A 27787-nucleotide genomic window follows, 5' to 3' on the forward strand; every position below is an offset into this window, starting at 1 on the left:
TTCTTCATGACTGGAGTATTAATAGTTGTCTCTCCATATTTACCATAAAGCGCTGTTAGAGCTGTGAATCTGTTCAATAAGTATACTGCAGCAGGCTATTTAGGGCTGTTACAAAGACTCGAATTATAGTATACTCCATTTAAAAGACAAACTACTGTACACACATGCATGTTTGTGCTCATGTCTTTTTTCTTTTTCTTTTTTTTTTGCTAAAATAAAGTATTTCTCCTTTTTTTTAAAAAATTATGTATTGATTGATTTATCATTAGATTAAGTGAGATAAAGGCAAATAATCTGTGTCTGTGGACTGGATCAGCCACAAGAAAAGGTGTTGAGGGATATTAGGAAAAGTATTGCAAATATATAAGCCTGGAAAATGGAGGTTAGTATTAAAAAGAAATACAGAGATCTAATCGCAAAATAGTGTTTTTGCAATGTCCAAGGCATGTTAGGTTTTTAAATTTTTTTAAAGTCTTATGAAAATTAATCATCTCATTCATGAATATTAAGAACAGTGGTTTGATAAATTGTTCATAATAATAAAGCTGCTGTACAATAATTCTCTTTTCCTTTCCATCATTATAACACCAAATTTAATATAAATAAAAATTATTTCTCAGGAAACAGATTTTGATTTGTTAACCAAAAAGTCCGAGTTTGATTACAATCCCAAAACATGTTTTAAAGTTTAATAACAAGTGTTATTATTATTATTATTTTATTAAGACTGAAGTGTTTTCTCTTTAGGTGATAATAGGTAGAGTGAGCTCAGGTTGATCTTTAAAGAGATTTTTCCTTTTTAAGGTGAAGGAGAGAGCTTGGATGTAAATGTGCCCCTTATCAATTTGTATGTGTGGAAAATCTAATTTCCATACAATCTATATCATTTATATAAAACAACAGCTTCTGTGGTATCATCAAACACACTGAAAATTATTTTTATTACTGCATTTCAAAAAAATACTTCTCAGTAAATACATCATATTCAAGAAAATTCCCCTTTGAATCCAAATACCTCTCTCCACCAAGTTGCAATAATAAAGGGATTTTATACATCTGTTAGTACAAACAGGATAACTGAGGACTGAAACTGTGCTTATCATCGGATTAAACCTGGAAAGTTTAAAGGGTAATTTAGAAACACAAGTCAACAAGTCAAATTTAAATAGAAAATCTACTCCGACACATAATAAATATATTGGATATAATATAGTCACTCCGTTATATCGGAACCTCTTTTCGATTAGATTTTGCTAGCTCTTTTAGATTTAGCTAGATTTTATTGCCCCCTTTTGTAAGAAGTTGTTTTTCCAAATACAGTTCTACATTCCATTGATTAAGGGATCTAATCAAAATTATAAGAATACGCTCAAAATATACATGATTTCTTTAAACTTTATTTATGCATATTTGACTTAGGCGCTTTTAACTTGAAACTCAAACCGGAAGAGGAAAGCGTCCTCCTTAGGCGCAGACCGTTTCTGTTCAGGTCAAAGCAGTACGCGTTTTCGGTAGAGGCAGCAGTAAGATTAGTCTTCAGAGCAATTTTAGCGTTAAATATCTTTTAACGCATTTGCTAAACGTGTTATTTTATAATGAGCGACAACGAGAAAGAGTTCAGGGAGCAGGTGAGTTCACGATTCATGACAATCAGCGTTAGGACGAAATAAGCTGTTAGCTACATTTGCAGATCTGTTTAACGGCTATATTTTCTTTTTAAACAGGCCTCGAAATTAGTAAAAGTCGAGTTTATACAAGGATATTAAGCACGTTGTGTGAATTATAGACTTAGATTCTTAAAGTTTATTGGGGCGTTTATGTGAAAATAAGAGGGCTAGCGCTTGCTTGCTAAGCTAAAGCGTGCGGCCTGCTAAGCGCAGCGGTCGGTAGAGGAGGCCGCCACCTGGCCGCGGGTGCTTTCACTTTCTCATTTACTTGTTATCTAACGTTGCTTATTGAAAATATAACTAGCCAGCAGCAAACATATGTGTACAGTTAATAGTTAGCTACCTCAACGTTCAGCTGTTTGTGAGTAAGTTGTAGTTTAGTCCCAATGAAGGCCAGTTAAACGTAAAAAGTGCACCTTTTCATTCCTAATAATAATGTTTCCTAGTTTTTCTTGATGTTTTTTTCCCTTTTCTTTTCATTTTTTTAAATTTCTGGTTTTAACAGACACCAACATGCCTTATCACCCTTGTTTGTTCTTTGTTAAGGTTGAGGTTGGAAGAAAGAAAAAGGCGGAAGACGTTTCAGATGTGAAGTTATTGTTGTTTGAAGCTGATGGTGTTGATGCATGCTAATGTATGGGAGAGATGCTGAAAAAAGAAGCGATCAAGAGCTGTCCCCGCGTCTAGTGTTGTAATGGCAGATGGTAAAAGGGGGAAGAGGAGGAAAAAAAGAAGTCATATATTCAAACGGAAGAAAGAAGAAATGAAGGGTTGTTATGAAGTAATGAAGTTAAAGAAGTTATGAAGTTAAGATGAGAAGTTTTCCAGGGTATGAGTAATTTCCTAACAGCCTGCTATGTTATTACTCTATTTCATCCTATTATTTTTCTCTATAGCATGCATGATTTTCCCTCTCTGTATCAGCCACATCACTGGTCAATTCCTCCATTCTTTATTTTTAATTAACTTTTTGTGCAGTCAATATTTAAGCTACATTTCTTAATATCTGCTTGAAATATCTTTAGTATTTCACCTAATTCCTCAATATTTAGTCTCAAACCTGTTAAATGCGAAAATGTGGTTAACTTCTTCTGAAAAGGGCATTGAAGGTGGTGAGCGGTGTCACCTCCAGGCCCTGTAGTGTTGTTGTTTTGGTACATTTGGCTTTAGAGTGTTTCTGACATCTGCAGTCTGGTTTGTTCAGGACTCTCGGGCCGGCTCGCGGAGCGCATCCCCTGGAGGCTCACCTAAATCCACTAGCCGCTCACCAGCGCGCTCCAGAGGTGGTTCCCATCATTCCAGATCCAAATCTCAGTCCCGATCTAGATCTCGGTCAAGATCTAAATCCAGGTAAGTCAGGTTTCTGATTTAAGGTACATAACAAGATAATCGTGTGAGATTTTGGTTTCCTCACCTGTGATTTATTTATTTTTTTGTCTGCAGGTCTCGATCCCATCGAAGTTCACGCAGACACCACTCCCGTTCCCGCTCTCGTTCCCGCCGGCGCCGCTCCAGGAGCCGATCTCGTAGCTCTGAGTACCGCCGGCGCAGGAGCCACAGCCGCTCCCCCATGTCGAATCGACGCCGACACATTGGCAACAGGGTATGGTGCTACTTTGTTAACTTGTACTCAAGGTGTTTATGGAGACGCGAGTCATCAATTTTTAGATTAAACAGTTTAATGTTGACTGTGTGATGTATAGTTTAAGGTGTGTGTGTTTGTGTGACATTGTGAGATATGTTGACATGTCACAATCATGAATTTCTCATCTTAAATTATTTTTTTTGTCCCCACACATCAACGTTTCTGCTCACAGGCCAACCCAGACCCCAACAACTGTCTGGGTGTGTTTGGTTTGAGCCTCTATACCACTGAGAGGGACCTAAGGGAGGTTTTCTCTAAGTATGGCCCGTTGGCAGACGTCAACATTGTGTATGACCAGCAGTCACGTCGATCCAGAGGCTTTGCCTTTGTCTACTTTGAGAACTGCGAGGACTCCAAGGAGGTCAGTAGAATAACATAGGGATATGTATTTAAAAACTTAAAATAGTTGGCTTATTTGTCCTAATATAGTTAACCTCTTTGCTGTTAAAAAGCTATTTTAGTTCAAACTAAACTTCAAAGAGCACATCCATGGTTTTGTACAAGGTGAACAATAGTAAGTAAAATAGCATAAAAGACAAATGTGAAAGTGAAACTTGTTTAATTATGCAGCTCGTCTTGTCCGTCCAGTCTGCTGTTTAGTGTCTACAGAAGAGTGAAACAATTTGCAATGCAAACAATTTCAGTTAGTCTGCTTCTGACTGTGCGTGTGTGTTTATTTTAGGCCAAGGAGCGAGCTAATGGAATGGAGCTGGATGGACGCAGGATCCGAGTGGATTTCTCTATTACCAAACGAGCCCATACTCCCACTCCAGGAATCTACATGGGACGCCCCACATAGTGAGTGCTTGTCCACTGGGGAGCTTGAGATGTTATATGGTTACTTGAGCAAAATTGACACACTATCATTTGTTTTAAGTGGTGGTGGTGGTGGTGGTGGTGGAGGAGGCGGCGGTGGCGGCGGCGGTGGCTCATCACGTCGTGTCTCAAGGGACTACGACAGGGGCTACGACAGAGGCTATGATAGAGGCTACGATCGTGACTACGATCGTTACGATGACCGCGAGTACCGTTCATACAGGTTGGTGCTTTTTCCAGCACCGTTTGTATCCCAGTGTTGATCACGAAGATTTGATAATGATGCATGATTGATAAAGACTCAAATTAGTCAGTAACTGTAACTAAATTTTTTTTCCTCCCCTCATCCTACAGGCGCAGATCTCCATCTCCTTACTATAGTAGAGGATATCGCTCTCGATCACGATCCTACTCACCACGTATGTTTAAACCATGTTTCTGCCATTAGACTAGTTTATTTAGAAAACCTTCAATTTGACTCAATCTCTAAACTTTATGTATTTTTAAACAGGTCACTACTGAGCAACAAGAGAAGAGGCGACAGAAGTGTTACTGTTTGGATGACAGTGTTTTGTTTTAAATCTGACAATATTATGTATGTGGTTTAAAAACTCTGCATCTGTTTGTGTATCAAAAGTTTAACAAAATTGATCCAAAAGAACCCCCTAAATTTCTCCCTGAGCACAAAAAAGTCATCAGGGAATCATGCTGCACCAAGTCTGTGCGAAGAATCCGTTTTTGGTTTGTTTATTTTTTTCTGAAAAATGAAAAAAAAAAAAAATTTTTTGTTTTGTTTTGTTTTTGAAGACTCAGTGTGATCAAATGAATTGAAAGCACAGTCAGTGGTTGTAAAAAGGCTAGGATGTTCTCAGTAGTTTTTGGTTTGTTTTTATGTATCATAGCTGGATTTTTCTGTGCCAGTTTTACACTTTCTCATTTTGCTCTTTGTTGGTAGGTGATTTGTTAAACTGTCGTGAGCCTAGTTTGCCCCTCATTAAGTTTTAAATGCCATGTTTCTTTTTCAGTTTGTTTTTGCTTGATCGAACGTCCACTTTTGTTTGTATATAAGAAATTAAAAAAAAAAAATACTTTGACCATGCTGTGCTCTTTGTATTTAAGATGTGCTTCCATTTTTTTCACACCTAAATTGTGTTGTTATCAAAATTGTCAGAGTTACTGGTTAAAGCATTAATTATTGAACATTATTTGATTAAACTAATGTCTGCCACCAGTAAGAAAAGTATTGCTTGCTTACGACAAACAATATAAAAACAAACGTTTGGGTTTTATTTTAATAAATTACAGCAACAGCTACACGCAGTCATAAGCACTGCTGCTCCCTTTAGGGGTCAGCACAGTGGATCATCAGCCTCAATCTCATCCTATTCTAGAATCTTTGTTACAGCAACACTGTAAATCCTCCACAACATTTGTGAATCTTTGCTGTGGTGGTTTTGTTTTCCTCCTGCCTGTCAGCTCCATGTCCTTTGTCCATTATATTCCTCTACAATCCACTCAACCTGATCTGCTCATCTAATGTACTCATAATCTTGTCCATGAAAATCTTTCTGCTGTCCTTTTGTCACAAAACACCCCTGTCGCTCATCTTCCCTCCACCTTGCCTGCCCTCTTCTTCACTTCTTGTGCACTTTCTGTTGCTATGGATAGTTGATCCATGTGGGGAACAGGCTAAGCAGAGAAGCTCAGACCTCTCTCTGTCCAGCCACTGGGACACCAAAGCATTCTTAGGATATCTGAGAGACATCTCTCCAGCATTTCTTGCTTCTGCTGTCTTTCATTCCTCTTCTCTCCAGTGCATACTTCAACCTCTCCAGGCTTCTCTTCTACCTGCTCCCTATATTCACTTAATTTGAGGACATTGTATTTTGAAAAAGTAGACCCCTTTCTGTTGTTGTCCAGCGTATTTTAATAAGAAATTACCTCAGATATCCAGTTCTATCGAAGCTAGTTCAGAAGTAAAGTCTTTTCTTATGGGTTCTGGCCATACTGACTTCGTGTTCTTGAACGCAATACGCACACGTCACGGTGAAACAGACCGCGGAGTAATTTTAAATACTCACGAGACGACTCACGTATCGTATAACAAAAGAAAGGCAGAAAAGTGCATTTAAATTAAATAATTTGGGGCAAAATAAAAAATATATGTCCAAGTTGAGTTATGTCGTGGCATTTCCAGCTCTTCGCCCGACCAATCAGAGAGCCCTTACGTCAAAACACTTCCGCTTTGCTCCCCAGCTTGTCTTTCCAGTAGAGCGGCCGGTGTGAACACGCATCAGGAGTGGACAGTACGTAGCCTGCAGGTTTTAAGGTAGCAAAAGAGACGTTTTCTTAGCCAAATAAATGTTGGTGTCTTTGTAAAGTTCGGACGGTACAAACAGGACTATGTATTCTGGTTTAAATTTTCCCATCTGCTAGCTAGGAGTGGTTCCAGTTAGCTACTAGCTGGCGTTAGCATGCTGTGTTTGAATGAGCATATGACCCTACACGTTTTTAGTGGAGCCAGGTGACATGCAGCAGAGCCGAGGAGTTGGTTAAAAAAAAACTCTGCTTTTTTTAGTATCCCAACACGAGTGTCTTAATCTGACCATCTTGTTTTAAATCTCGTAGATGCCTCCAAAGAAGACAGAAGCTCCGAAGCAACCTCCATTGATTGGACGATTTGGAACATCCCTAAAAATAGGAATAGTGGGATTACCTAATGTTGGGTATGTAAATTTTATAGCATTTTTTCCTAGCTGAATGAGTGGGAAAAAGTGTTAGGCGTCACCATTCTCTCTTAATGCTGTTGCAGGAAATCCACATTTTTCAATGTGCTGACTAAAAGCCAAGCTGCTGCGGAAAACTTCCCCTTCTGCACAATTGACCCAAATGAGAGCAGGGTACCCGTTCCTGATGAGCGATTTGATTTCCTCTGCCAGTACCACAAACCTGCCAGGTGTGTATTGCAACAGCTGGTTAGAAGATGTAAGGACATCTGCATCATCTGATGATCTTCCTTGTCACTTCAGTAAGGTTCCCGCTTTCCTGAATGTTGTGGACATTGCTGGTCTGGTGAAGGGAGCTCATTCTGGACAGGGACTCGGAAACGCCTTCCTCTCTAACATCAGTGCTTGTGATGGGATCTTCCATATGACTCGTGAGTTACAGTTGCTGCGGTGTAGTAACAGCTGAGAGAGAGCACAGGTGTCAGGGCATGCTGGAAATAAAGGTCTTATGGGGTAATAGGTCCATCTTAAGAACTTTTCTCAGTGTACTTTTGGCTTTGACTAGGACTGGGAATTGAAGCCTAGTTCCAAACTGTTTCCATCTACAGTTTAAAGGTATGTTCTGATTCTGAACCCTTAACTGGATAAGCAGTTGAGAATAAAGATGGATGAATGGTTATGATGGGAACATTTAAGTTAAAATTTAAAAAAGAAGGAATCTTTATCAGGGTTATATTATATATTAGAAGTGAAATCTGTGTATTAAATCTGAGCAGTTTGCATTTGTTTGTTTGTTTTTTTGTTTTTTAATATCCAAGACCAGAGGTGTTATCCAGCATTGTCTGATTTTGCATTTGTGTCCATATCTCAATGATTCTGTTTCATAAATTGGTATAATGAAATTTGTGGTCATTCGAAGGTAATGTTAGGCAGATCTTGAGAGACTAAAGAACAATTAATTTTGTTTGTTTCCCTCTCACCAATTAGTCAATAAATAATGAAGGCAAATGAAATAAAAAGGCAAAATAATTGGCTCTTGGCTTATTTGTTAGTTTCACTTTTCAAAAAAGTGAAAGGGGACATCAGTTTGCTTAGAAATAAATTAGCAGAATTGAAAATTTAAAATATGTTTTAAATTGATTAACAATTTATTAAGTCTTGCTGTTGCTGTACTTCTCCAGTGAAAGTATTTGCATTTTTTTTTCTTCAAGCTATGTCGTTGCACCGACAGTCTGCTGACGCTTGTTTGTGTTAAGGTGCGTTTGATGATGAGGATATCATCCACGTGGAGGGCAACGTTGACCCGGTGAGGGACATCGAGATAATCCACGAGGAGTTGCGGCTAAAAGACGAAGAAATGATCGGTCCAATTATCGACAAACTGGAGAAGACTGCTGTCAGAGGAAGTGACAAAAAACTAAAACCTGAATATGTAAGTGAAGGTTTTTTTGTAGAAGCATTTACTTTTTGTCTTTTGTTGATTCTGAATTAAATCGGTCTGTATATGCTGCTTCACATGCTTCTTTTTGCTTCAGGATATCATGCTGAAAATAAAAAACTGGGTGGTAGAAGAGAAGAAGCACATCAGATTTTACCATGACTGGAATGACAAAGAGGTACTGATGTGTTCCAGTGTAAACAGTTTTTCTCCCTGAGACCCTATTTGAAACGGCTTTTTCATAAAGAACTTCATCTCTAACTCTTCACAGATTGAAGTTCTGAACAAGTACCTGTTTCTGACTTCCAAGCCCATGATCTACCTGGTTAATCTTTCAGAGAAAGATTACATCAGGAAAAAGAACAAGTGGTATGTTTGCTTTCACCCTGCGTGTCTACATGTCGCATATATTAATCTTACCGTCCTCTCATTTCTTTGCCATTTGAAATGACTCATCCTGCGGCCTGTTGTTCATCAGGTTGGCAAAAATCAAGGAGTGGGTAGATGCTCATGATCCTGGCGCTATGGTCATTCCTTTAAGTGGAGCTTTGGAGTTTAAATTGCAGGACATGGAGGAGGAGGAGAGGAATAAATACTGCGAGGAACAGAAGACACAGAGGTATTTGGTCATTAGTCTTTAAGTTGTTAATATCATGCTAAACTTGAAGGGTACTTTCTTTATGGGTGTACTGTGAAGCAAGCAGTCTCTGGTATTGTAGGTGCAATTCCAGCAGGGCAGAAGAAATGTGTAGATGCCTTTAAATGCATTGCTCCCTGAATACATGCACATGTCAGTGAGAATGCAATGCACAATTTGTGCTGCTGTAACTTTCACAGCAGGGTTTATTCATGGGTAGTAGTAAGGAACGGCTCAACACGTTGCATGCATAAAACAGTTTTATTTAGGCAAACTCTGTATTGCAATCAGAGGAATAATTGGGGAAGACATGGCACTTTGAGGTGACTTTAAACTGAACAACACTAAAAACTTTGATTTTAAGTTCATGGCTCACTAACCCTTTAATCACTCTTTGTTAGTTGCACCTTTCTGCTGTAATGATATTAAATGGCTGCAGGCAACTTAATACTGAGTACTGAGTAATTAATTAAAGTTTGCACTGGTCCTTATTTACTAATGTGCTTTGAAACGTCCGTACCCTGTGCAAAAATTGAATTTGCAAACCATTTTTTGTTTTGTTTTGTTTGTGTGTTTCTAGTGTTTTGACCAAAATAATAAAGACCGGCTATGCAGCGCTGCAGCTGGAATACTTCTTCACAGCAGGACCAGATGAGGTGCGAGCGTGGACCATCAGGGTGAGTGTTTTGACGTGTGTGTGTGTGTGTGTGTGTGTGTGTGTGTGTAACCTTTTTAAAAATACATAATTAACTCTTGTGATTGAAGATAAACCACTCTGATAGTTTTGAATTTCAGAGATCTTCACTGAGTTTAAAAAATAAAAAAATAATTTATTCAAAGAATATTTTGGAAAGCTTAATTTTCCAATGTTTTTTTTTTTTGTTTTTTTTTTTCCTAATTTGTGATTAGAATGTTGGCTTGTATTAAAATTCCAACATTTTGCGTCATTTTTGTTATTTTTTTTCTGACAACCAGCTTCACTTTTGTTTTCCGTTATTATATTTAAGTAGTCAGTGAAGATCTGACTTGTAAAACTGAGTGATGGAAACATCTGACATAGATTTTTAAATATATGTGATATTATATTACTTTGGCTTTTGCCATTTGGTGTCTTCAACAGTTCTATAATTGAATACTGATAGAAATTTTATTGTTTCTTTGTTCAAAACAGAGCCCTGAAGTAAATTTTTGACAGTTGTCATCATTTTGTGATGATATCAGGAGCGCAGATTGTTACTTTTGCAGAATTTCTTAAATGTGATGCATTTAATAAATACATATTTTATTTATAACATGTCCTGTTGTGCTTTGGTCCCACAGAAAGGTACAAAAGCTCCTCAGGCTGCTGGAAAGATCCATACTGACTTTGAGAAAGGCTTCATCATGGCCGAGGTGATGAAGTTCACAGACTTCAAAGAAGAGGGCAGTGAAACTGCAGCCAAGGTGTGAGCTTTTGTTTTGTTTTGGGTGTTTTTGTTTGTTTGTTTTTCCCCAGCCCAATTATTCCTGAGTTGCTGCATGTGCTGAATTTCCATCAATAACTGTTATTATTCTGGAATATATCAACTATAATTTTTTTCCCTTGTTTCTTTCTCTCTCAGGCTGCTGGGAAGTACAGGCAACAGGGCAGGAACTACATTGTGGAGGACGGGGACATTATCTTTTTCAAATTCAACACACCCAATGCACCCAAAAAGAAATAAGACCACAGAGTCACTGGGTTGGGGGAATCAAAACTCAGAATACAGTTTAGTCCCACAGAGCACACTGTCTGCTGGTTTTCATACTTCTTTTTTGATTCTGATGGCTTCAGCTGTTCGAATCAGTTTTTGGTAACAATGCTTTAGTTGTTCATGTGTTTTTAACACATAAAAGACTGTTTTTTGATAATTTAATTTAAAGAAAAGCTCAGACTTCTTTTGAGACAGGTTTCTGTTTTGGATTTTTTTTAAGACTTAAGTGTTTTATTGCTCCGAGCAGCTCATCTTTTCTCTCTTCATGAATTGCAGTCATGGCTACAGCTGATTAATCTGTAAGCTTTCACATTCTAATGAGCCTGTTGTTTGGTGCATTAGTAAGGGCAGGCATGGCTGTTCTATCATAAAAATACTCATAATTGCATAAAGCAACAACGTGCTGCAGGTGAATTAGTTTTAGATGTCATCCCTTAAAATTTAAAAAGAGCAGCACAGTTCTATTAAATTTAAAAGGTGCTAAAATATATTGTGTCCAAAAATCAATCATCATTTCTTCTTGGGAGAATGAAAGCCATCGGTCGGTGTTTCATTGAGGGTGGGGCTGAACTGTATTGTGCTGATAACATGAGGGATATTATTTTAGAAAGAGGAACGGAGACCTCGGTGGCAGTGCCTCATCAGATTCCTGAAGAGAAAGCTGCTTTTATTGATTTACACTCCTGACGTAAAGGAGTCCGCCCCGCATAACGAGAGAATGCACCATTGTGGATCATTTGGACTGTACAGCTTTAAATTGCATCATGTTTCACCTCTCTCACTGCCCACAAACTATGCTCATTTTCATAAACATGCTGCCACACTGTGGACTAAAATAGAAATCTTTCTGACCTATGGAAACCAGTGTACAATAAGTATCACCCTCATCAATATGCATGTGTCAATAAAAGGAGATAAACCTGTTACGGTTTTGTATGTTTATTTTCTTTCATTCCAGGCAAAACAGATCGTCGTCCCAAGCTACTCTCATCTCTTTATATTTTGATAGGAAAAAGTTGCAGCATCTATTGAAATTATTTGTGAAACATGTACAGTTGTTTGTGGCAGTGCAGTATATATAAGGAAAAAAAGCTCTTTGGATGTTTGGGTCCATTTCAGATCAAAATCAGGTCCAGGCCTTGAGGAGGTCGATCGATGAATGTTGGTGTTCCACTGTGTTTTTCTATCCAGATTTGCTTTTACTACATTGGCAGTGTGTTTGGGATTATTCTCATGCTAAAAAAATGAAGGCACTTCAGGCACTTTTTAGTTGGTATTAGGGCTGCCACAAACGATTATTTTGATAGTCGACTAGTCACCGATTATTTATGCGATTAGTCGACTAATCAGATCATCATCCACTGGACGTAAAACTACAGCTTATTGCACCATGCAGCATATGCTCTTATATAACTATCATTAGCTTACAGCTTTAAGCTTTTAAGGTGCTAACTAAAAATAAAGACAAGATGATAGTTTATTCAATTTTAATGAAATTTGCAGATTGTTTCGGTGAAGTTTAATAAACTCCTTGCTATCTAAAATATAACAGGACAACGGAGTATATTCTCCAGCATCTCACACTTCTGATAATCAGCTGTCTGCTTGACGTTTATTCAGCTGTGTAAAAACTATAACTTTAATCTCAGACAAACCGATTTACTCAGGAACAAATAAAATACTGAAAAAAGCCAAACAATAACATTTTTAATTTATCTAAGTGACTCATATATATTTAACCTGAGTAGCGAAAGACGGCGGTGGGTTTGAAAACAATTTGCCGGGAGTCCGGTGTTCTCACCGTGCTAGTGACCTAGCCCCCGGCTCGCTATCGAGCTAGTGGGTAACAGACGTCTCCGAAAACGTCGGAGCGCTTTTGAAAATATGTGGTGTCCTGATAAACTGAGCCGATATTTGAGGTTTACACAGCTACATTCTCGGCTGAAAATATGTTAAACGTTTATTTTGTGACCCAGAAAGAATAATAAGAGTAATATTAAAACTAACTAGCTGCCGCCATTGTTGGAAACTGAGCTGGGCCGCGCTATGAATTCTGGGACACAGCTGCTTCTTCTTCTTCTTCTTCGGGGTTTAACGGCAGCTGGCATCCTTGTACATGCAGTGCTGCCATCTTCTGTTTCAGTCCGTTATTACACTCTTAAATCCTGCTACTTATTCCTGCGTCTTTTGGGATCTTACAAAGCTTCAAACGACGCGTCGACTATTAAATCAGTCGTCGACGATTTTGATAGTCGACGTAATCGTGACTAGTCGACAAATCGTGGCAGCCCTAGTTGGTATTGCATGGAGGATCAAAATCTTCCTGGGATTTTCTGCATTTATAATTCCAGCAATTTTCACAAGATCTCCAACACCATTGGCTGAAACGGAGATCCAAACTGTGACTCCATCTGTTTTACACATGGCTGTAGACACTGCTGTACCTCTCTCCTTACCTTTGTACATATTGAAAAACAAAAACATATTACCAAAAATGTCAAATACGAATTCATCGCTCCATAAGGCCTGTTGCCACTGATTTTATTTTCAGTCTTTGTGTAATTTGGTATACCTCAACCTTTTCTCACCATTTCTCCTCCTACACAGTGGTTTCTTCATAGTCAACCTTCCACTGAGACCATTTCTGATGAAGCTTCATTGAACAATGGTGGCTTATCTCTCTGTTCTTTGACACTTCTTTTTTTGTCCTGCTAGTAACAAAGTGTCTAAGGACGCTACCAGAGCAGTTGTATACTTTTACACGGACACGAAAGACTGCTTTGCTGTACTTTTCACACGTTCTGGAGGTCGGTCTTATTACTTCACTGGGCTTCATGCACTAAGTGATACAGTCATGTGGCAGCTTAATTCAAAGTTGGTGGTTATAAAAATGTTTTTAACCTATTTTCATATATGGATAAGCTTTCATCGTGGACCCACACATGAAATTTAGCCAGAACAAATAATCTGCTCACCTTCAAGGCCATTCATAACCTCGCTCCTTCTTACCTTTCTGACCTGTTAACCACCACTTGTTCTGCCCGTTCACTTCGTTCTTCTTCTATCCAGTTTACTGTACCTTCCTTCCGCCTCACCACCATGGGAAGCAGAGCTTTCAGCTGCTCTGCTCCCAGGTTGTGGAACTCTGCCCCCAGAAATAAGAAATATTGGTTCTCTCCCCCAGTTTAAATCCCAACTCAAAACTCATCTGTTCAAATCTGCATATTCACTGTGAATCCACTGTTTGTTCATTTTATCTTGTGCTTTTATTTTATTGTTCTTATTCTGCCATTGTTTTACTAAGTGTTTTATCCTATTGTAAAGTGTCCTTGGGTGACTTGAAAGGCGCTCATAAATAAAATGTATTATTATTATAGAACGAATTTAATTTTTAAACGTTTATTTTAACATATTTTTATGGGTTTATAAACTCAAAAGACAAACAGATCTGCAGTGGTTGAAACATTTGGACGTTTTAATCCCGAATTAAGTGAATTAAAGAGCTCCCGATGTTTGATAGCACTGCTTTCTTTAATTATGTGGCATTTGGGATGTGGAATTAACTATTACAACGAGCTAGCTCTCGGTGTGAAGCTGTGATAACACGTGAAGCTGCCTGGTTGTAATTATGGAGGTTAAATGACGTTTGCAGTGAACATAAGTAGTTTGAACTTTTTTTAAAAAATCCCCTCGTATCGCAAACGTCTACGGCTTTAAAGCGAAAGCAAATCAAAAGAGATAAAGCAATACAAAATAAATAAATAACTATTTTTTTTTGTACTGGAGCGTCTCCGTATTCAAACTAAGCCCTGTTTAAATTTCAACAACTGCATTCCTTCTCTTGTCTCCTTCAACAAACAGGAAACACTCGTCCTACAAAAAAATGACTGGCGCCCGATTTTAACCAATGACGTTCCACCACAACCTCCGCTCAGCCAATCGACGTAGAGAAGAAGGGCGGAACGTCCTGTAATGTGATGCAAATTCGACGGTCAAGCTTGTTAGTCCCACCTTTTTGTGTTTCCCGCACCGTCAATCAAAATAGAAAAAAAATCGACCCGAATTCGCCGATCAACACTGGCCCGCCTTTGATAAAATAATCATGTTCGGAGTTTAGTTGATCCGATAATCCCCTGGGTTACTACCACTCACGCTATGACTGGTACGTAAACGTTCAGCACATCGAAGCGTGCAGCTAATCGGTGAGTTTGTGAGAGCTGGAGCCGAGCGAGCTACGTCTTTTTATCTTTAGCTCTGCTGCTAACGAGCTCGATATGGTTAGCTGACTGAGCTAGCTGGCTAGCCACGGAGTTGACAAAGTAAACAGTCGAGCTCGGCCCCCCAAATTTCTTCAGAACCTCCGCTGCAAAGTAGAATTTCGCAGTCGGCTCCTTTTGGGACCGGAGAGTGGGGATGCTTTGCGGGCTTTTCTGGCAGGCAGGAGTTGAAGATTACAGAGTTTTGCTGAGTTTCCCCCTCTCTCCCTGCTAGCGCCAGAGCAGCCTCTGAAACAAGGAGAAATGGCGTCCGCGGACGTGGACAGCAGTCAAAGCGAGTTTCTGCAACCCGGCGGCGCCGCGGAAACACAGGTATCCGACATTTTCTAGCTCGTCTTTCTCGCTCGCTTTCGATTTCTCGGTTGTGTTTTGTTTTGGGAGCATGAAGTTCACAGGTTTTAACATTTTGATGGCATGGGGAGAAAGCCGTACACTTCCTGTGTTCCCCTCAATAACGGCCACCCACTTTACCCCTGTAAAACCCGCCCATAGTGGGTAGGACACTGAAGTCAGTCACTTGGGTCGGCTCGCTGGAAGATAGCCGGTGTACCTTGGGCTCGAAGGATGCAGGGGTGGGATAATGTAGCACGGATAGCGTCCATAATCAAAACAGTAGCTTGGAGTTGTGTTGTAATGGCCACCCATCCCCCACACCCTGCTCTCGGCTGTATCTGAGCCTGCTATCTTCACTCTGTATATGTGTATGTGTGCTGGTAGTGCTCACATCTTTCTTGTGACTTTAAATGCTGCATGATCTACTCCTGCCCGTGCTCCACTTGTTCCTTTCGTGCATCTGCACAGTTTCTGAATCCAAACCTGATTGGTAGACAATAGCCTGACTGTGATCTAATCTGAAGCTGAGAGGAGTCACTGTCTCCCTGTTGGAAGTGTGATCTGTCCCTGTTAATGTGACTTTTGATTGTGCTCCCAGACGACAGATATGTCAGCCATTCAGCTGACGAGCTCAGATCGATGGGAGGTGTTGACTCCCGTATCGGCTGGGAAGGAAGACCAGGGAGTCGTTCACATTCCAAACTCGGGGATTATCACGTCCAACGGGCAGTACGTGCTTCCTATTGGGAGTATTCCCAGCCAGCCCATATATGTTACAGCAACCGGGAGTGAGGCTGCAGCAAATGGAGTGTCGGGCATTCAGTATCAGGTAAAAAAAAAGATGAACAAAGAAAAACATATAGATCAGAGCACTCCAGCATAGGTGATCAGCATGCTCAAAGCTGCCCCCCCCCGCTCTGTCTTTCAGGTCATCCCTCAAATCCAAAATGCAGATGGGACAATTGCAGGATTCCCCACGCAGGGTTTGGATGACGGTACGGGGCAGATTCAGCTACTCCAAGATGGCAGCCAGGGCAGCATTGGAATCAGCTGTGCCACGACGGCAACCACAGATCTCTTGACACAGGCGGGGCAGGTTCAGTCGATCCAAGGCGTTTCGCTAGCTGGAGGTTCGGCGTACACGGGCACCATGCCTGTAGGGCTTCCTGGCAACATAACATTCGTCCCTATAAACAGTGTGGATCTGGAGTCGCTGGGGCTGACCGGAGCTCAGACGGTCCCCATCGCAACAGGAGTCACACCTGAAGGCCAGTTGATAATGAGCAGCCAGGCTCTCGACACCCAGAACCAGGACACCGGAGCCAAACAGTCGCTGGTCACTGTGAGTGACCCGAGCGCCAACCAAGAGCTCTACGTGCCAACAACCACTTCCTCTTCCAACTCCGCCCAGCTTCCTGAGACCATCGACGGCACAGGAGTTCTCACCCAGGCGACTGCCGTGTCCGCAGGCGTGTCTGATCTGTCGTCCTCGGAGAACTACAACTCCCACAACCACCTGCAGCAAATCCAGGTCAGCGTGTGTGGCTTTAGCAGCATGTCATGTGAATGTGTGTCATGCCCAATGGTCTCTGGAGACATTTGATTACAATTTAAATTATAAGTGAGCAATTTAATAAAATGAAGCAATCTCAAAAGGAAAAGTTTTTGGTCTGCACTAAAGCCATAAGTGGGGACAATAGGTCCTGGAATATCGTCATTCCTGAAGACTTATTTGTTGCAAGAGTTGACAGATTCCCAGCTTTAGTCATACTGTTGCCAGTTTAATGGGAAGGTTTTGCACAACAACCCCACAACACTTAGAAAACATTTGTTAATGAAAAAGATACTAAAGAAAATCTATAATAATAGTAATAATAATAACCTGTAAAGTAAACACAATTTAATAACTTTGTCGTTACTGGCAACAGAATGTGAAAAATGACACCCAGCCCAAGTAATGAGGGGTTAAGCAGATTCTTCTAATCACCCCAAGGCCAATAATGTCTGTGAGGCACTGCTTTAAGGTGTGCATTTAAAGTTTACAAACTCCTCTTTATGTTTGTTGAAGTTTTTATTGTGACTGATGTGTATCGCAGAACATATTTTGGCCAAGACCACCTGGTGGTTCCTATGGAAACGCACCAAGAACCTGGGCTCGACTGAGGGCTGAAATCATGTTAAAATGATGTAGCTGGCTAAAGTCATTTGATTGCACAATGTCTCTATTATTTCAGCACAGCGTGTCATGCTAGCAGTCAACTAAAGGACTTATGAAACTGTTACTCACAGCTGTCTGAATAATCAACATCCAACTGCAACACAAATGCATTCACAAAAATATTGTGGCCTCAACTCATATTTGGAAATTGTTTTTTAAATCACTGCACACTGACACATACTGATCACACTTTTCCTGTTCTTCCTGCTGATGGTTCCTCTCAGTCTGTTGCTGATGTCCACTTTCTTTTCACTCGAAAAATGCAGTTCTTTGGTTTGTCAGGCCATAAAAATGTAGCTTTGTGTACTTTCATCAGTTCTTCTTTAGATCAGAGCGCTGCAGTGCATCTCACATCTGTCTTTTTACAATTTTGGGGGGATAATTTCTAGTAGATGTGATTGACAAGAAGGCATCTGCACATGATACAAAGCAAAAGGGCCTAAAAGTGCACTGCTGATAATAGGTTTGGTTAATTTTTTTCATGCACTTGTGTTATTTGGGCCTTTACATAAAGCGGTAATGTGCAGTTTCTCCGCTGCAGAAAGTACTGCATTCAAAAAAAAAAAGGGGGAAACATATGAATTCTACTTTTTTGGCCCTTGTTTAAAAGTGTAATTTATTCCTGCAGGTGTCATCCTCCAATGCCACCACTATCTCACAGCCCATCTTGCAGCTGTCTGGGGACAGTCAGGCCCAGGTAGCCCAGGTGGCTCAGGGTCAGGACCTGACTGCAGGAGCAGGTCAGACTCTACAGAGCGTGCAGCTGGTCAACCCTGGGACCTTTCTCATCCAGGCCCAAACTGTCACTGCTACTGGACAGATCCAGTGGCAGACCTTCCAGGTAAGTTCAAGGGGCTGTTTTGCTCTTTCAGGTGAGCTTGCTTTGCCATAAGATTCCCAAAAACATCTGTTTTCTCTCTTAGGTTCAGGGTGTCCAGTCACTCCAAGGACTTCAGCTGCCCCAGGGTCAGGGCCAGGCCCAACAGTTGACTTTAGCCCCAGTCCAGACCCTTCCCCTGGGCCAGACAGGCCAGGTCAGCCTGCCCAACCTCCAAACAGTCACAGTTAACTCTATAACACAAACTGGGGTCCAGTACTCGCAGGGAGAGGATGCAAACAGTCCAGCAGGTACGTGGCTGTATGCTTGTGCATATATCACTCCTCATTTCATTCATTTAGTTAATCCCTTACAGTTTCTTAAATCTCCCTCTTTCATTCTGTTTTCCTCTGCTCAGGTATCCAGATAAAGGAAGAGCCAGACTCTGAGGAGTGGCAGCTGAGCGGGGATTCCACGTTGAACCCCAGCGACTTGAACAATCTGCGTGTTCAGATGGGAGACGAGGACATGGAGACGCCGAGCGGGGAGGGCAAAAGGCTCCGCAGAGTCGCCTGCACCTGCCCCAACTGCAAAGAGTCTGGAGGAAGGTGGGCCTCTGAGAACACACACACACACACACGCCATGGATAACAGGAGGTGTAGGTGCTGAGCTCACCTTTGACCAGCAGAACAAAAAAGGAAACACTAGTAAATGCAAAGTTTGGAAAATGGAAGCACTTCCCTCTTATCTTCACTCTCCCTCGTTTCCACAGGGGTTCAGGTATGGGGAAGAAGAAGCAGCACATCTGCCACATCGCCGGCTGCGGCAAGGTTTACGGGAAGACATCCCACCTCCGAGCTCACCTGCGCTGGCACAGCGGCGAGAGACCCTTCGTCTGCAACTGGATGTTCTGTGGGAAGAGATTCACCAGGAGCGACGAGCTGCAGAGACACAGGAGGACGCACACAGGTGAGATCACCTGTCGACACGCTTTTTGTTTTGAAATTGGGAAAAAAAAGAAAAGAATAACAACAAAGTAACAGTTTTATGGTCGGAGCTCATGTGGGGATCGCGTTGCCGTTACAATGTTACAGTTACAAAATGTTTTCATGTCTGCTGCTGCTGCTGTCCAGAGCTTTGGTTTGCGATCACGCAATGTTCAGCAAAGACGTGTGAAACACGAAGGGAAAAAAAAGTGAGAAACCGACACTTCACAGCAGATCATCAGCGATATCAGTTTTATTTTATTTGTAGTTGAAATGAATTGAATCAGCTAATAAACACTTGAAATTACATCATTGTTCATCTGAGCAGTTAAGTAGCAGATAATATCAACTCAGCACGAAGCATTTTTATTAAATCATTTTAACGAGGCTGCCGTTGCTGTGATAAAGCCTGAGATGTAGTCGGGGGCTGTGATGACAAACTTGTGATGTGTGCTTGTCCTTAATTAATACTTTGGGTTAAACGACAACTAGAGTCAGGCTCTGATTTCTTTAGAAATCTGAGCCCATTACTGCGATCACATTTCTATCACAATGATGCAATATGTGACCGTCTGTCATTAATAAATCATTAGATCCATCAACAGTCTTCCAGCAGTATTAATGTAGAGGTGTAGCTGCTCAGTCTTGCTATCTTGGTAAAGCCTTTGGGTTCCTTTTTGGCTTTTATTTTGAAAACCCTCTAAGTCGGTGAGGGAGGAAACCAAAGTTTAGGATCTGATCCCAGATTTTGCATTGAGTCTTGGGTCATATGGTCACCTGATCAACCAGGTGATGTCGTGAATCTGAGTAGATGGTGATGAAGGCTCTTGCTCACGTGACTCCAAGAATCCAGTGGTCACGATGAGTGAGATCCACACTTCCTTTGAGGAGATGGAAGTTCAGTGTAGAATCAGATTAGAGATCTATGGTTTCAACATCACATATTTTTTAAGATGTATGGAAGAGAGGAAAGGTCACATGACCTCGACAAGGGCTGCAAATCAAGTCGCGTTGCAATAAAGTTGCTCTGTAGCATCTTAGTGAGGAAAGGCAACTCATTAACGGCATCCCTATTGTCCAGTGTGCAGCGTCATCATCATGCTGTAGGGATGTTTTTCTTTCTTTTATTTGCTCAAAATCAAGATTCATGTCAACATGCTTTATATTGTGAGGTAAAGGCCCTGAAATGTTATGACTCTAAATTAATGTGATGCTGAAAACTATTTAACAGTTACACTAAGAAGAGGGTTTTGGAAAGGAAATGCTTAAAATGGGGTCCTGAGTAGGCTCGAGGGAGCCGTCCCCACTGCTAAGTGAAGGATCTGATGCTAGAAACAAGCGACAAAGTCTCCAAATGCTCCAGTTCAGTTAGTTGCAGACAAAAATGTGCGTCGCCACTGATGTGTGCTTGTTGGACCCTGCAGGGGAGAAGAAGTTTGTGTGCTCAGAGTGCTCCAAGAGGTTCATGCGGAGCGACCACCTGGCCAAGCACATAAAGACTCACCAGAATAAAAAAGGCGGGGTGCCCCCCTCCACGTCTCCGCCCACCTCCGACGCCATCATCAACACGGACGGAACAACGCTCATCCTCCAGGCCACCAACGCGCACGACCTTGTAGCCAATCAGGAGATCCCCTTGCAGCTGGTCACAGTGGCGCCCAGCGAGGTCATGGAATGAGGGGGTGGGTGGGGGTTGATGTGGTGAGGTGGCTTTTTGAGAACTGGCCTATCAAAAGGGACCTCTTGGGCTTTTCTCTTCCCCTCTTCCCCCCCCCTTTTTTTTTCCTTGTTTTGTTTTTTTTACATATGAATATATACCTAAATGTATATGACAAATATATATATTTTAAGTAAGAGTTATCTTGACTTTATGTTTGTTTTTTGCAGTCTTTTTATAGGCGGGCAAAAAGAAATAACATTAAAATGTGTTTGCTATGTACACACGCTCACACACACACACACACACACACACGAAAACACACACACACACACACACACACGAAAACACACATTAACACTCAAAACACGACATGAATACTCAACACGATGAAATGCCTTATTTTGTATTATACTCTTGTATAAAATGCTGGAGGTGCATGTTGGTTTTTTGTTTGTTTTTAAAGAAAAAGCTTTGCAGATGATGTAACTGTAACGGGGGTAAATGTGTTTGTGAAATCGGACCGAGGGAAAAGGAAGCCGTGGAAACTCTCGGGGAGAGTCGTGACAAATCTGAGCGCCCTGTTTGAAGCGGCGCGGCGTCCACACCGCTGCCTTGATTTGTTCTTTTTGTTTTGTTTTTTTAAAAGTAGTTTTTAAATGTTTTTTGGAAATGTGCTGATTCGCTTTTTTCTTGAGAGTGAAAAAAATCCAGCAGTCTGGTACCACCCCCCTCCCTTCACTGTCGTCGTGCTAAAGGTAACCAGCTGCTCACAGGGGCTTCGCGTTTGGCGTTACAGACTTTAGTAAGACGGCAAATCAGGTTATTTTCCAGCCCAGTCAGGGCAGCGGTGCTGATGTCACGCCGCGCGCTGCTCGACGCAGAGCACGGGCGCAGCTGGCTGGTCAGGTTAAGATGACAGTGCCACCATTAACCGGTTTGAAGTTTGCATTTTTGCCTCAAGGACGAGGGGAGGGGAGGGGGAAACAAATGCAAGCAACTTCTTTCAGCATCTGTTTTCATGAGCACGCCGTCCGCTGTGCTTGTCAACATTTAAAGAAACACCACATCCTTTTTTTTTCCTTTTTGGGGGGGGGGTTAATTCTTGTTATGTTTCAGTTCTCCACGTCTCTTTGCTGGTCTGGGTGTCGTCTATGTTGAAGCCACACGATGATGGGAATCATAGGTTTTAAAGCGTTCTGGGTTATTTGTTGGCTGCAGGAGGAGTCTGCACACACCAGTGTTGCCATGTGAAGAAAACGGATGCATCAAATCGGCCTCATTAAAGGCAGTTCTACTTTTTTTTTTTTTTTTTTTTTCCCCCCCCCCCCCCTGCTTCTTTTTGTGTCATCACATTCCAGTTGCACGCCACACGCTGTGGGATTCGTTTTGCAATAACCGCTCTGTTGGTAATTCTGGCCAGATGTCACTCAAGTGAAAAAGCAAAACAATCAATGCCATTGTTTGTGTGTTTTTATTTTTTATTTTAATTGATGTAATCCCTTTGTTCGTCCTCATCTTTGTAGCATTCATTTACATGTATATTATCTTATTTTCACATTGTTCATAGAAGCCATTAGTTAACTGAATTTTGTTGTATCAAAACCTTATTTTAAGTGATTTTTTTTTTTTTTTTTTTTAAAGAATTGGTGTAAAAATTGAATGTTACCTTTTTGTAAAACCTTTTTTCAAATGGATCACAATAAAAGTCTGAAACCTTCCAGTAACACGTTTTGTGTGTCGGGGGCAGAAATGGGACGCCCTGCACCAAGAGAGTTACGCTTTAGAGAGTATGCAGATGCTGATGGTTGGTAGAGGTAAGATGACAGTAAACAATGGGGGAAAGGAAGAGACCAGCAGTGATGTGCAACGAGCTCACAGTATGAATCGCTGCTCTGGAAAAAGTAGATCTGTAATATTAAACGGCATTGTGGCAGATCCAGATGTTGCCATCAGATCTGTTTTTAAGAAACTCAGCTGTGCATAATGTGAGAACAAGAACCATCACGACATGCTACATGTGTGAGAGGGGTCGTTTCCCAGTCTTATATGCAAAAAAGGTACACTGTTAATATCCATACTGTCTTCATTACACTTCTAGCTGTGACATAATCACAGTGGAAACTTTAGTCTCACAGTAAATGCACCTAAGAGATAAATTTGATAATCCTAGGTGTTTTTCAGAAAGGCTGGTTTCTCATGTGGATTCAGATTGGTGCAAGGAAGTGACATCACTACTTTGTCATCCAGGAACTACCTACACAATCTAGCCATTGGCCTGCATAATCAGTCTGATGATGCCATCCTGGTAACGCCAGCGCAGCCTGTGGAGGTCTGTGTGACTGAAGGATATGAATCCCCCAGATCACCACTGACCCACTGCCAAACCTGTCATGCTGGATGATGTTGGAAGCAGTGAAACATTTGCCCAGCTTCTCCACACTCTTTCAGGCTCAGAGTGAATCTGCTCTCCACATGGGAGAACGGAGTCCCAGCGTCAGACCGGCCAGTTCTGGTGTTCTGTCAAGCTGCGCAGTGCTGGGGTGAAAAGGTCCCACAAAGGGACGTCAGGCCCTCACACCACCCTCGTGGACTCTGATTCAGACAGCCTGCACATGAATACCTTGCTGGAGGTCATGTTGTAGGGCTCTGGCTACTCTCCCGTTCCTCCTTGCAGCTCCTCCACAGTCTTGAGGCTGTGCTGGGAGACACAGCAAAGCTTCTTTTGACAGCAAGCATGGGCTGCAGGTACTGCCTCATGCTGCCAGATGTGACAAGGACACTAGGCAAAAACCAAAACTAGAGAAAAAGCAGTCACGAGGGCTACAGGGGCAGTCTGATTGTTGCCTCTGATGTCACTGTGATTTGCACCAGAGCAGGTGATCTGGACTCACAGTGGTTCATGCTTCCTACCAGGACAGAATGATATCCCTGAAGTTTAACGGACTTGCTGTTATCATGTGATCCAATGTTTCCTTTTTCAGCAGTGTACTTATCTGGCTGCTAACTAGCTTTCTCACCAGGATTAGGAGAATCTGCATAGGACGTAAATAGTTAAAGCAGAATATTGTTCAAGTAATCACATGTAAACAAAAATACACTGGACCACCCATTAATCGGAGTTTATTTAACAAAAATATCTGACAGCCGAAACAAGATGAAGATGACAAATCCATCAATGTTACCAAAGAACAGAAATCACTTTTGCTTTAAGCCAAATTTTTAAGGCTCCTCTTCCCTTTAGAGTATAACTTTGATCAGCTTCTGACTTTATGCTGCAACATCTGTACCTGAGAGTCACAGTGACAACAATCCTACTGATTTTGATGTTCATTTTCAGGTCAAACACCTGTGGGTGAGAGTTTACAGTGCTTCTCCTTGTTTTCTTTAAAATCACAGCCTTCACGTGAACTTGTATCTTTATGCAATCCAGAGAAAAACCAAACAGCTTCAAATGAGCGAATGCAAAGTGTTCCCAGCACCAGATGTTTGACATACAGCAAATAAACACCAAAATGAACCAGCAATACCATTCTCTGAAGTCCTCCTCCCTTTGTGCTTCTACAAAAGCCAGAACCAGAATCCCAATCAGTGCAAACAGACTGACCTCAACTACAGGGAGAAAAAAAATGCACGATTCGCTTCACAAAACACATCCTCACAGTTTGCACCCACACAGTCACCGAAACCTATAAAAACAAAAAACTGGACATTGTTTCAACCAGTCGGTCAGTCTGTCAGCAGTCCCCGAGGCAGGAGAGGAGCGTCGTTCTGAAGCAGACTCTTTAAACAGAGTCCAGTTCAGCGCCTCATCGTAGCGAGCGCCTCACAGCTCCGTGTGAGCATCTGGCAGAGGACAGAGGAGAGAGACGTTAGTCTGAGTGATTAATGCGGAAAGCTGCGCGTATCGGTTTCTGCGAGCGAGGCGCACCTGTGTCCTGCTGCTTCGCCATGTGGTTCGCTCTGTCTTGGATTCTGGCCTGCAGGCGTTTGATCTCCTGGTCGTAGTCGGTCCACTCTGCCACGATCCTCACCGCAGCCTGCAGCTTGGGCTCTTTGGTCATCGGGTTGTTGCACTGATATTGGGAAAATGAGAAAAAAGACAAAACAGCTCATATCATGGGTCACATAATGTGGTTTGGTACAAAAACAGGATGCAGCATCAAAACTGATTTATGTCCACCTATAAAACGACTATTTAAAACCTTCATGGCAAGGCTGAGATGGTTTGGACATGTGCAGAGGAGGGATAGTGAATATTCTGGGCAAAAGATATTAAATATAAAACTGCCAGGCAGGAGGAAAAGAGAAAGCTTCATGAATGTAGAGGAGGACAGGCAGAGAGTTTGTGTGACCGAGGAGGATGCTAGGGACAGGGTGAGATGGAAGCAGATGATCTGCTGTGGTGGAAGAAGAAGGTGGTCTTATTTTTAATGTGAACTCATTCTTAAGCCTGCCTGCCCTCTAGTGGCTGTAAGGATACATGTGAATCTTTAGAAAACTGCCATCAATCCTCTGTAACTCTGACAAACTGTACAGAAAACAGTTAAATAAAAAGAAGCATTCTTTACCAGATCTATTGTTTTGGCGCTCTTCTTGGAGCTGTCATCACACCAGGTCTCACACCACAGCCACTCCTGAGGTAGAGACTTTATGGGCACCTGGTGGATCATGTTGTTTGGAAGATCCTGGAAAAAAATCAAATCATATAAACAAACAAACTAGTGAGAAAAAGTGCAGAGCTTAACTAAAAGCAGAGAAGGGAAAACTATTGTTAGGAAGGTTGAACCATCATGTACAAACAAGCATTAGAAGCAGCATCTGCTTCCCCTGTGTACTTTCACAGTTGGCTGTCTTTATGTTTTCTTTCAGCTGCGTAGTAATCAAGTTGCAATCACAGACTACAGTTTGTCCTGTCGCTGTGCTCAAGGACATCAGAGCCTGAAATGTAAAAGCTGCTGAACAATGCCGCAATCATAAAACCAGCGATGCGCTGTCGTGAAATCAGAAGCAGAGCAGAACATGACGAGTAAACACGAGCGGCGACAAGGAACAGACGCCCGCTAACGCGAGGCTGCTCTAAAGTCTTCACTGAAAAACTGGAGAAGAGTGTTCAATCAATCTAAAAACATATGGCTGTTTTACATAAAACACGTGGCTCTGATGTCACGTGTACATAAAAACACGAATGCAGACAGTGAGTGAAGAGAGCGTCAGACCTGGTCGAGGTTGGAAAGGCTGTTGGGGTCTTGGCTGAGCCCCTGGTACTGTCCTCTGAGTCGATCTCCTGCAGCTATTTTCCTGAACTTCTTCAGATCGACGACGTACAGCGCGCTGCAAACGATGGTAACACGTGAAAGTTGCAGGAAAGCATGTTTGCAGATAGTTGATGTTAAATGCTGCTGAAACTTGATTGCGACACTGGAGCTGAGCGATCAGCGTCTACCTGATGTGGTATTTGCGTCCAGCGAGGTGGCTCGCCCAGTATCCGGACTTCCAGAAGCGGTATCCGTCCATCTCCCTGCGGCTCTCGCAGAATGGAGTGTATCCGTACGGAGCTCCCTCCAGGTCGAAGTCACGCAGCTCCTTCAGGTCTGTGCGCACGATCTGAAGCAGAGGAGGAGGTGTGAACAGCTTAGCTGGCACAAAACAGTAAAAATAAAAAGTAGAGAACATATCTCACATAAAAAAAAAGGGAAAAAAAAAAGGAGTCTAGGAACTCATGTGGAGCAAAACTGAGTGTGCACTTCCAAACTTTTCTATAAAACTACTTCCAAACCTTTTAGTACTTCATGGCAGTCATGAGGAATATTATATTGAACAGGTTCTCTGAAGCTGACAGTTTCCTCCTTTACTGAATAGTAAAAGAACAAATATTTGGACAGATGCAGGATGAGTGACTGTGTTTGCACAGCTACATGTGAGCAAACCTGGTCAGCATCCACGAACAGGATCTTGTCGACGGCCAGAGGGAACAGCACGTCCAGGAAGAGGATCTTATAGCCCCAGATGATCCTCTGCTTCTCCGTCTGCTGGTGTAACCAGCGGGGCCACTTATACTGGACCAGCTCGTACTGGAAGCCGTATTCCTTTGCCATGTGGGGGATAAACTCCTGAAAGATGGTGACACACAGGAACAGAGCTGTCAGCATGTGCACACCTCATAATTTTCCCCTTTGACAATATGGGGCCATAAATAATTCATAAACAGGCTGACAGCTGACCGACAACTGACCCCTGACAGATTTAATGAAAATGGACTCAAATATCGAAAATGCAAAATTAAATAAACACAATGTAAGACCAACCCCCCCCAAAAACAAAACAAAACAAGACGGTAACTTCAACAGACAGCAAATCTGGCCTTGCTATGCTGCTCTATGAGGTCGTAGAAGGACACAAACTGCTCCCAGCCAATTGGCAAAGAGCAGGCTATGTGATGGCTAGAGACATTATTGCACGGACCAATCAGTAATGGCCTAAAGCATTTCAAACTTCACTGTTCTTCTGGACTTCAGAAAACTCTTACATCTGTAACACTGAAACTAAGAGTGGTAAGCTAAGTGAAACGCAGTCATTCTGTGGTTGAATAGTTGCTCTAAATGTTGAGTTTTGTGTTGTTTACGTAGGATTTCTAGAAATTAGTGAAATATGTGGCATGACAGATGATTTTGTAGGACAGCAGAAATCAAAAGTAAAGTGAATGCCACATGTTTGTATAAAATTGTGCAGTAATCTACTGAGGAACGAAACTCATTCATAGAAATTTTCAAGTGAAATAAGTATGATTACAATCAGTTTTAGCAGATTTTATTATTCTTAAATTGTTTATATAT

At 41.7% G+C, this 27787-nt stretch overlaps 4 protein-coding genes across 7 annotated transcripts in view; 3 read left to right on the top strand and 1 right to left on the bottom strand.

Annotated features, from left to right (window-relative positions):
- The first annotated feature begins 1433 nt into the window (after positions 1 to 1433).
- Positions 1434 to 5222, top strand: LOC309695899 (transformer-2 protein homolog alpha-like). The gene is made up of 8 exons (XM_082516886.1): positions 1434 to 1628; positions 2872 to 3017; positions 3111 to 3270; positions 3485 to 3673; positions 3995 to 4110; positions 4190 to 4351; positions 4483 to 4547; positions 4640 to 5222. The coding sequence occupies exons 1-8, from the start codon at positions 1596 to 1598 to the stop codon at positions 4648 to 4650; spliced, it is 882 nt and encodes a 293-aa protein (XP_082373012.1). The 5' UTR covers positions 1434 to 1595; the 3' UTR covers positions 4651 to 5222.
- A 1127-nt stretch (positions 5223 to 6349) lies between these two features.
- On the top strand, positions 6350 to 11588 carry LOC309695898 (obg-like ATPase 1). Its single transcript, XM_082516885.1, has 11 exons — positions 6350 to 6457; positions 6757 to 6854; positions 6941 to 7084; positions 7158 to 7285; positions 8111 to 8286; positions 8390 to 8470; positions 8564 to 8661; positions 8771 to 8911; positions 9510 to 9606; positions 10250 to 10372; positions 10531 to 11588. The coding sequence occupies exons 2-11, from the start codon at positions 6757 to 6759 to the stop codon at positions 10630 to 10632; spliced, it is 1188 nt and encodes a 395-aa protein (XP_082373011.1). The 5' UTR covers positions 6350 to 6457; the 3' UTR covers positions 10633 to 11588.
- Positions 11589 to 14659: 3071 nt separating this feature from the next.
- LOC309695897 (transcription factor Sp3-like) lies at positions 14660 to 22671 on the top strand. Its single transcript, XM_082516884.1, has 9 exons — positions 14660 to 14824; positions 15154 to 15251; positions 15871 to 16101; positions 16201 to 16803; positions 18119 to 18331; positions 18414 to 18618; positions 18726 to 18915; positions 19081 to 19277; positions 20719 to 22671. The coding sequence occupies exons 1-9, from the start codon at positions 14818 to 14820 to the stop codon at positions 20970 to 20972; spliced, it is 1998 nt and encodes a 665-aa protein (XP_082373010.1). The 5' UTR covers positions 14660 to 14817; the 3' UTR covers positions 20973 to 22671.
- Positions 22276 to 27787, bottom strand: part of uggt1 (UDP-glucose glycoprotein glucosyltransferase 1) — a 42839-nt gene continuing 37327 nt past the window's right edge. For all 4 annotated transcript variants that reach the window (XM_082516881.1, XM_082516880.1, XM_082516882.1 and 1 more), the window contains 6 exons: positions 26882 to 27064; positions 26398 to 26558; positions 26171 to 26285; positions 25523 to 25639; positions 24883 to 25027; positions 22276 to 24797 (listed from right to left, as the gene is read on the bottom strand). In XM_082516881.1, coding sequence (XP_082373007.1) covers positions 24778 to 24797; positions 24883 to 25027; positions 25523 to 25639; positions 26171 to 26285; positions 26398 to 26558; positions 26882 to 27064 — 741 coding nt within the window. In that variant the 3' untranslated portion in view covers positions 22276 to 24777. The remainder of the gene's footprint in view (positions 24798 to 24882; positions 25028 to 25522; positions 25640 to 26170; positions 26286 to 26397; positions 26559 to 26881; positions 27065 to 27787) is intronic.

This window comes from Aulonocara stuartgranti (assembly GCF_965226115.1).
Source record: "Aulonocara stuartgranti genome assembly, chromosome: 19".
Classification (NCBI taxonomy): Eukaryota; Metazoa; Chordata; class Actinopteri; order Cichliformes; family Cichlidae; genus Aulonocara; species Aulonocara stuartgranti.